At 42.4% G+C, this 9,286-nt stretch overlaps 1 protein-coding gene across 7 annotated transcripts; it reads right to left on the reverse strand.

Annotated features, from left to right (window-relative positions):
- Positions 1-131: 131 nt before the first annotated feature.
- On the reverse strand, positions 132-5,880 carry nod2 (nucleotide-binding oligomerization domain containing 2). 7 transcript variants are annotated; one of them, XM_035627641.2, is made up of 10 exons: positions 4,977-5,880; positions 4,073-4,199; positions 2,077-3,850; positions 1,829-1,912; positions 1,653-1,736; positions 1,443-1,526; positions 1,270-1,353; positions 947-1,030; positions 709-833; positions 132-474 (listed from the first exon to the last, which is right to left on the reverse strand). In XM_035627641.2, the coding sequence occupies exons 1-10, from the start codon at positions 5,496-5,498 to the stop codon at positions 470-472; spliced, it is 2,973 nt and encodes a 990-aa protein (XP_035483534.1). In that variant the 5' UTR covers positions 5,499-5,880; the 3' UTR covers positions 132-469. The 7 variants fall into 7 exon arrangements, with proteins under 7 accessions (XP_035483534.1, XP_035483532.1, XP_035483535.1 ...); XM_035627639.2 differs by having other exon boundaries at positions 750-833; positions 4,977-5,879; XM_035627642.2 differs by lacking the exon at positions 1,270-1,353 and having other exon boundaries at positions 750-833.
- Between the last annotated feature and the right edge of the window lie 3,406 nt (positions 5,881-9,286).

Below are 9,286 nucleotides of genomic sequence, written 5' to 3' on the forward strand. Positions count from 1 at the left end.
GTTATAATGTCAAAAAAAGTAGCAGAACAATATTTCCCTGTAAAAAGAAGTGGAGCATAAGTATAAATATTCAGAAAACTTTCAGATAAACCCTTAAATGGTAGCATTTAGATCTGAGAAACTGAGACAAATATGTTTCACATTTTAATATAAAATATTCCCTATAATAAAATAGAAACATTTCTCAAAGCAAAACGCAGTCCTAGGTCAACTTTGAAGCTGTAAAAAGGGGGCAGGACCAGATTAGCTTCTGCTTCTTTCTTTCCCTTCTCGAAACCCAAATAATGTATGTACAAGATTTATGTTGACTGGAGATTTTTGTCATGGAAAATATTTTTGTTTTACTTTTTTGTAATTGATATATTTAGATCCGGTCAAATCAAATCAATCTTTATGCGAAATCAGAAAACCAGTCTTGATTCCAGTTGTGTCATCTCCTGTACCTCTCCCAAACTGAGGTCATTGTTTCTCAACCTGCAGTGCAAAAGGAAAAAGCAGAGTGAATCAATAATAATGCACAGCCAGTTTGGAAATAGAAAGGAAGCTGTAACCAAAACAACGTTCTAGTTGTTCCAGAATAGGAAGCCGTGTCAACAGCAACAGTTTGTCTTGGCACCGAAACTAGCAGCACTGTCATGCCTTGCCCCACATGCATGATGCAAACAACCGCCACTAACATGTACTAACCACATAAGAAACAGTGTCTACCTTTGTATTTGTGAGTGTATGGCTCGGTGTACATCACATACCATACTGATTTCACGTGAATATTGTGCTTTAGGGCTTGAATCAGACATTCCACTCCTGTTCTGGTAATGCAGTTTTCTGTCAGCCTTTTACAGGAAATGAAAGTGTGGAGCAGTTAAAGCGTAACTGTACAGTGAGCAATCAAATGCCAGAACAGTCACTCGGTTAATACAAATGTCAACTTGGCTCTGACACTTACCAAAGCTCTTCCAGTGACGGGCTGTTCTTGATAATGTTGGCGAGGGCACATGCTCCTGCATTTCCTACACCATTACCTACCAGGCTGACGTAACATAAAATTAGTTTTATTCAAGTTAGTACTCTAGAGCTACAGGAAAATGCATTGCCAATAAGCAAAACATGCACAGATGCATATATTGCACCTTACATAATTATTTCATACAGCAGATATACACATTAAATATACATTTGTGGACATTTGTGGTCATTATGCAATGACGCATAGGTGGGGCATATATTTTTTTCACACTGTCTTAAGTCAACCAATATAGCAAATATTACCTAAGCCACAACAGTGATTTACTGTTCTGTAGTGCACTAGCCAGGGCGTCTGCTCCTGCATCACCTATCTTATTGCCCCAAAGTCTATGAATACAGTACAAAGGAAGATTAGTAAATGGAAATCCACAGCCAATAGTATCCATGGATTATTTTCAGGATCATTTTTCTTTTACCCTAAAAACCTCAGTGATTGATTGACTTTCAGCCCTTCTGCCAGCTGCTTTGCTCCTTCTGCGGTTATATTATTGTTACCAAGCCTGAAAGAAGAAGAAGTTAATTTGCTTTTTCTATTATACTACACAGCCTTAGTTATTAGTGTAAAGTCAAAGTAGTGCCACATCTGGTGATTGCTCACAATATTAGTTATATCAGTATGTGCTGACCTTAGAGAGAGGAAATCCTGCCTGGTCTTCAGAAGATGAGAAAAGTGCTGAGTGCAAGCATCAGTTAACTTGTTGTTGAAGAGCCTAGAGGGAAACAAAACAATTATGTAAGATAACTGATCAAATATCATTTGTATCTTCACCGTAGTCTTATTAATCATCTTGAAATTACATACGCAATTTTCTGGAAGTTGTCACACTGGATAACTTTAGAAATCAGTTTGCAGATGCCCTGATCTGTAATGTTGTTATTTCTGAGGCTGATGAAGGAAACATAAAGCACATGTAGGTTAGTATTTATTTTTCTGCCTTATTGTCCTTAGTAAATTCTATCAGGAAGAGCTTGTTCGTGATAATAAAAAGATGACTAAGGGTTTTAACGAAGAAAAATTAACAACTGAATAATTTAAAACTGGATACTCACTAAAGAGAATTACAGATGTGCATGCAGGGAAGAAGCTGCTCCACTCCAACATCGCCTACAGAGTTGTTGTCCAGCTGGAGGCCCACAGGCTTTCTCAAATGCTGGAGCACATAGGCTAGGGCAGTGCACTCTACAGGACCAATGTTACAATAGGTAAGTTTCAGGTGGTCCACGTCTAGCTTACCTATAGCATTTTGAGCAATTCTGCTCTCCTGCATCTCATAGATGCATTTGATAAGCCAGACAAAGTCTGGCATTGCATGCATGCTCTTCTTCTCCCCTGCTACAGGTTGAGGGATAGACTTAAAGTGTTTCTGCATGCCTTTAGACAGGCATCTTGAAACATGTTTGATCTTCTTTTCAATCATAGCACTGGGGCAGCAATCGACCCACAGGCTTCGATGGCGCTGGGACAGTAGTCCAGACACAAAGGTGGCTGTGATTTGCAGATTTGGTCTTTCAGCTACTGTATCTTCCCCTGCTAGGATCGGCTCTTGTTGGATAGTGCTTGGCAAGCAAGCCCTGAAACATTTGCCACTCTGACTTGTCTCTCTCATGTCCCGAAGCTCAAAGATCTTGAGAATGGTTGAACGGTCAGTGTCACTCGACAAAACAATGTAAAGAGCAGCAAAGAAACACTGCATCGTCACATGAAGGAATTCATAGCGTTTACCGTGGGTGGAGGACATTTCCTTGCTTTGAATGAGAAAGCCCATACAAATATCCTTTTCATCTACACCACATGTCTTCAGGTCTGTAGATGAGAAGATATAACAGGAGGTTCCTATCCCATCAAAGGCAAGCTGTCCTATATGCAAGACTGACTGTAGGTGGTCATGAAGCCAACCTAACCCCATGGCACTCTTCAGCGGGCTTTGGTGCTGTAAAAAGTGCTGTAAGATCATCAGGTAAACATCTGTGATTGTTTGTAGACTGCCCTCTCCACAGCCTAGCAGCTCCTTATGGCACTGTGAGACAATCCAGCAGAGGACTGGACTGTGACACAGTCCAAGCAAAGCATTGTTTGTCTGTAGGGACTCCAAAACCTTAGCAGCCATGGTGGGATCACTGTGATGCTTCTTCACAAAACAGTCAATCCCACTTGGGGAAAAACCTTTCAAAAGGACCTCTTTGCGAAGGTGTCTCCTCAACACTGGCCCCACCGCCTCTGAACGGCTCGTCGTCACTTTCAACACCCCCTTCATTAGCGAACCTTGGAGTAAGTTGAATAATAACGTGTGAACAGGTGCACGCTGGGTGGGGCAGCAGAGCCTGTTCTCGTCTGAAAACCTCTGCTTGAGCTCATCCAGGCCATCAAAAGTGAAGAGGGTGAGATGTGGATGGTCCAGGATGAACTGGAAAATCTCTTCCTGCTCCCTGTCTGGCCAGCAGCAGTGCTGAAAAAGCAACTCTTGGGCAGACAATTCCATGTGCTCTGAATTCAGCCTCCGACAGCTGAATGGGAACAGAAACAGAAAATCCTGGAGGGCTGCGCCACGAGCCCAAAGCAAATGCAGCTTTTGGAGAAGTGTGCTCTTCCCACTGCCCGCCTCCCCAGACACGAGCACTGTGTCAGCCTCCTCATTCACTGTACCTGCTGTACCAACTATGTCTTCCAGGCCCAAAAGTCCATTGGCACAGTCGTGAGCCAGTTCCAGCTGGCCTTCGGTGTAGATGTCATCCAAGGACATGTGGCTGATCCCTCCATAAGTACTGAGGAAACAGGACTGGGCAGACACAGAGCTCCTCAGCTTCTTCTGATACTTTAAGAACTCTGCAGTAGAAAGCCCACACATGAGATAAACTTTAATAAATACATGGTGCTGAAAAATGATACATACTATATATTTCTATAAATGTGGCATGCTGGCAACAAGTCTTTTCACATATCTGAATGACTCATTTCTATTTTTGGACCGCCACCACTCGCCTATTACTACTGTCTATACAATTGCACAACGTAGTAGTTTTCGTAATGATAATGACAGTGACATACCTTCTGGAGGAGACACTTTATCTTTGGTCAATGAGGATCCAGATGTCTGCGTTTGCTGAATGTAATGCAGTACCACCTTTGCCGCTGACTCGCCTTTTGATCTGACATGATCCAGCAGACGCCTTGCCTGATGTGAATGACAACACACTCATTATCAAAGGACTAGTCCAACATTTTGGGAGATGCAATTATTTGCTTCTGTGGTAAGAGTAAGAAGATTGATTGAGAATGCAGCTTGTGCAGCTAAGCATAAAGACAGGAAACACTGGGAAACAGCAAGCTTGGCTCTGTGTGAAGGTACCAAAGTCTGCCTACCAGCATCACTGAAATTCACTAACCTTACCTTTATACAGCTAGGCTGAATATCCCATAAATATCCCACTTTTTCAAGTCTTTATGCAAAGCTAAGCTAATAGACTGCTAGTTCCCCATTAACTGAACTAACTGTGTGGTATTAATCTTCCTATATACCATAGCTCATGGCAAAAAGTGTATTTCCAAAAGATTTCAACTTTTTCCTTTAAAATGAGCATTGATTCAATGGCATTTCATATTTGTATGTCATTTATTGCAACCAACAATTTAAGACTACGTAATCTAACTGTAAATGGAGGAATCTCTCTGTCTGTCTCCTTTTCAATTATGTAAACAACAGCTCAGCCGATCAACTTCAAACTCTGTGGATGTATTACATTGAACATGCAGAAATAAAATATTCTATATAATCCCTACCCAGCCATTCAAATGGCAGAGGGTTCAATGACATCACAATAGTGTAAACCGAAAAAAAACATAGGCATAGAACCAGAGGCAGTATTAGTTCCATAATAATGCACCAAGTTGTCAATAATTGGAAGTTGCCAAGCCACAGATTAATGTGTAGAACATACACTATTTACAGTACCTGCTGAGAGGGGGTGCGTGTAGGAAGCCGTACGTCATCGCAGTCCCCTGAAGTGAAGTTTCCAGACACAACCAAAGCGTCCAGAGTTCCCTCGATGCAGCCTTGCAGCTCGCTGACGAGGTCTGGTCTGTGAGTTAGAAGGGTCTGAGTAGCTGTGCTCCGAGATACTCCTTCTTTTTCTGGATTCATACAACATCCCGAGAAGGAGAGACCACCGCCGTGCACTTCTGGCAGGACCTGTTTAAGAGCGCTGAGCAGAGCCTCACAGGTGTCCACGCCTTTTGTGTAGACCAGGTCGAGCAGCTGTCTGGCACTGGCATACAGTGCTCTACCCGGGACTTGGATGTTCTGGTAGTCCTCCCACACGAGCTCGCCGCGGGCCAGCAGTACGTCCAGAAGTCTTTCCAGACGCTCGGCTGACCCGCTGCTGCACAGTGCATGCAGGATCTCTGTCCGTTGTTCCAGTACTCGCTCCTGGGCTAACGTGCTTTCTGACAACCCCGCTTCCATTTCCAGAGACATCACACGTGAATGTATTCATGTTCCCAGTATCACGACCTGTGATATGTCACCATGTTACCGCAGTAGCAGCCCGCCTTGAGCTTCACCTGCGTGGCACCGTTCTATCAAATTCAGTCGAATCTGCGCACCTATCGAATCCGCGTCTCGTTCGTTCGTTCGTTTTTCAAAATAAAACCAAAAAAAGGAAACCAAAACAAAAATCACTTGTGTTCTCAATATTCGTTTCCAAAACGGATAACGACGCGTTTTCCTATTTCCGATTTTGTGCTCAAACGAAAAATGGAAGAAAACAAAACGGATAGGTTTTGTTTATCCGTTTTTGGATGTCCAATCCAATGTTGGATGTTTTCGTTTGACGCAAGTCGCGTGACCCGGAAGTGACTTGTTGCCTACTTGGTGGAGCCAACTACCGCAAACAACGAGCGGCAGCAAAGGGGAGGGAGAAAAGGAGGTTTAAACTTTTGGAATAAATCTGTTGTTGTGTCCCAAAATGTAGTTCGAAGGTTTGTGAGGCTTTATTGACTTTGCTCCGACGTTTTCGGAGTCGTTAAGCGGACTCGCCGACTCTCCAGAATGACCGGGCGGTCAGCGCTCTCAGTGCCCGCCGAGAGCAGCCTCATCTCGGCAAGTCCTGCCCGCAGGTTCCGCTGACTCTGACGCGGTCGAACATCAGGCTGCTACGACACAGCTTCGTTTATTGTTTTTGATTGCTGCCTCTATTTTATATGAATGTTATTATGGAAGATTATGGTTTTCTTTCAATAGCTTCCATATCATGTGACCCAGTGACGCAAAACCAGGGTCAAATTGTAGTATTGGACTGGACGAATAAGACACACTTCCTTTTATGGTATTGAAGTGCTGACCCTATTTCATATGAATATTAATTCGGTCACATGATATGAAAGCTATTGAAAGAAAATCACATCTTTCCAAATTAATATTCATATAAAAAAGAGGCAGTTTATCAAATACAATGAATGAAGGTGTGTCTTATTCGTCCACTCCAATACTACAATTTGACACTGGTTAGGAGTCACTGGGTCACATGACATGGAAGCTATCGAAAGAAAATCATAATTTTTCCATATTAACATTCATATACGACTAAAGGTCACTCAATTTGCGTCAGTTGAAAATATCAACATTGGATGAAACGCACGTTATCCTTTTTTTTCTATTTATCATTTGAGCACAGAATAGGAAAAACGAGTCGTAATCCATTTTTTTCCCTTTTGGTTATGGAAAGAATATTAAGAAAACAAGTCTTTTTTATTTTTTATTTTTTTATTTTGAAAAACTAATGATACACGGATTCCTCCATCTGAGTACAGAAACCACAACACTTAAGGCTTGCCTCTTCCTCATTCCACAGCCGAAACCAAAACCTGTTCTGCCACTAAGCCTCTTCTGTAAAATGGAATCAAATTCATGCCAGCAAATGATATAAACTTATCCTGAATTCAATATAGTTTGCCACAGTGCTCACTGTTCACTGCAGTCCACATCCTTTTGCCTGTGGTTTTTAAGGGTAAGGGCGAGGCATTTAGATTTATAGAGGAGTGGAATTATACTTTTGAAAAGTAGAAGCCCCTGGATTATTTAACACAAATAGTTCACTTTGTATATGCTCACAAGATATACCACCAGGAACATTTTGGTAGTTCCTTTACTGGTTGCAATATGCTCATGCAACCACTTGATGGAACTATTGCATTAATCAACCATCCTTGTTTATCCAATTGGCTGGGGCTTCTTTCGTTTTCTTCCCTTTAGAGACATTTTGTTATTCCCATATGTTGAAAAATGTCTTCATTTCATCATCCTACCAGTGCCCCAAGCCCTCTTTTTGTGCACAATGTACAGTTAATTGTGAGCGGTTTCATTCAGTGGAATGAGTACAAGCTGTGGGAAGTTCGTGAAAGGTTGGTAGGAAATAATTACAATAGTTAGTAATATAATTGATGTAGTTGATAACCCAGACAGCCTCGTGAAAATGCTGTGTAACTGAGGTTACTTAAAAAAGGGATATAAAACATGAGACTCATATTGTAATTGCCCTCTCCTTGCATTATTTGATAATATGCTAGGCTGCTTTTTGGACAGTTTATTTATTATTGCTGATTTTATACCCACTTCCCAATGAAAATTATCACGTTATTCTCTTTCTGTGTTTTGTTTTCTGTGTCAACCCCGTTTACTTGCCCCCTTCATACTACACTCACACACAAGATGTCACCAGACTTCCCCCAGACAGGTTTTCTATTTCCAATTACTGAAACTTCCCTGCCTACCTACACACCTGTATGCCAGCCCTTTCCCCACTTATTGCCAAATCATTTACTCATGTCTCTGTCATGCAGTGGACATTCATTCTACCTGTAGGTAGTTACCTGCTGGTTGGTACCTGTACTGCCCATCCATGGGTCTGTAAGCCTGATCCTCATCATTTAATCTTTCATTGCAACTGAGCTTGCGTCTACTTCGGTCTGCCCTTTACCTGGGAAGACACCTTTCTTCATGAACAGGCTACCTTTTGGAAGTGGGACCCTGCATTTGATTGAGATAGGAGGAAATTTTTCTTCAACCCTGATCCATGTCCTGTTTCTTGCAAGACTCTTACCTACACCACTAACACAGCCATACTGCATGTCTCCCAAAGACCTCCTTCCCAGTCTGCCTACCCTGCAGCTAGCCTAAAGGTCTGATGGCCGCCAGCCTTTGGCTTGCAACAGCACCAGCTAGCTCTGGTCTTGTCAGTAACCAACAGCCAATAAAACAGCTCTCTAGCCTCATGCTTGCTTCTGGGTCAGCTTGCCTTCAGTCTGGTCCTGCCTGAAGTTCCCAAGTCATGTCCTCATCCATGGGTCCAAGCCGACCACCGGCCTGATCCAGAGGTTGTCGTCTCTGTCATCATTTCTGTCTCACCCCTGTTTATTGGCCTCCTCTCGTACTCCCCCTGGCCACCAAATTTTCCCAGGGCTTTATTCCTGTTTCCAGAACCATCTGTGAATCTATTTCCCATGTCCAATCACTGCAACTTTGCAGTCTACCTATACACCTGTTCCTTATTTCCATCATCTGCTCAGGGCTTCATAATAGCACCGTTTCTTCTGCCAGATTGTTTGCTAATGTCTCTCTGTGTTTCCCCTTTTTTTCCTACTCATGATGTAAATTCCTATTCTTGCTTCCCGTCGTTACCTGTTGTCGAGGCCTAAATTGTACCCGTCTGTCTGATTGCCTACTTGTCTACCCATCTGTCTGTCTGTAAGACTGACCTTCATCACTTAATGTATTAAAGTTCTTTCATTGCACCAGCCTGTCTCTCTGCCTGCAATGCGGTCTTCCCTGCCAGTGCTCTTACCACCAGCCATGACAGTTTCTTCACTGTGCCCTGTGGGGCAAAATCCTCAACACACACAAAGACATGAGTTATCAAAGGCAGACTTGAAAAAAACTTTCTTAAGTGAGTTTCTTTGTTTTCTTCTTCTTCATTTCCTGTCTAAGAAACAGGCAACTCTACCAAGGGGAGTGTATCGCAGAGTACTCTCTGTCAGGCATCCTGCACGAGGCTCTAACGTGGAGATCTGTCATCCAAATCACAGTAGGAGGTCCAGACAAGTTTGGATGGAAGGTAAGAAATTGTTAATATGATAATACAGGTATATTCCCAAAATATATCTCTGAGTATTACGGATCATTCATTTTGACTACACAACCTCCTTCATTATGATGGAATAAATATTTGGACTAGTAGTCTTGTAGTAATTGTGACAGGAGAAAGTATT

The sequence above is a fragment of the Scophthalmus maximus genome, chromosome 4, assembly GCF_022379125.1.
Source record: "Scophthalmus maximus strain ysfricsl-2021 chromosome 4, ASM2237912v1, whole genome shotgun sequence".
Taxonomy (NCBI): Eukaryota; Metazoa; Chordata; class Actinopteri; order Pleuronectiformes; family Scophthalmidae; genus Scophthalmus; species Scophthalmus maximus.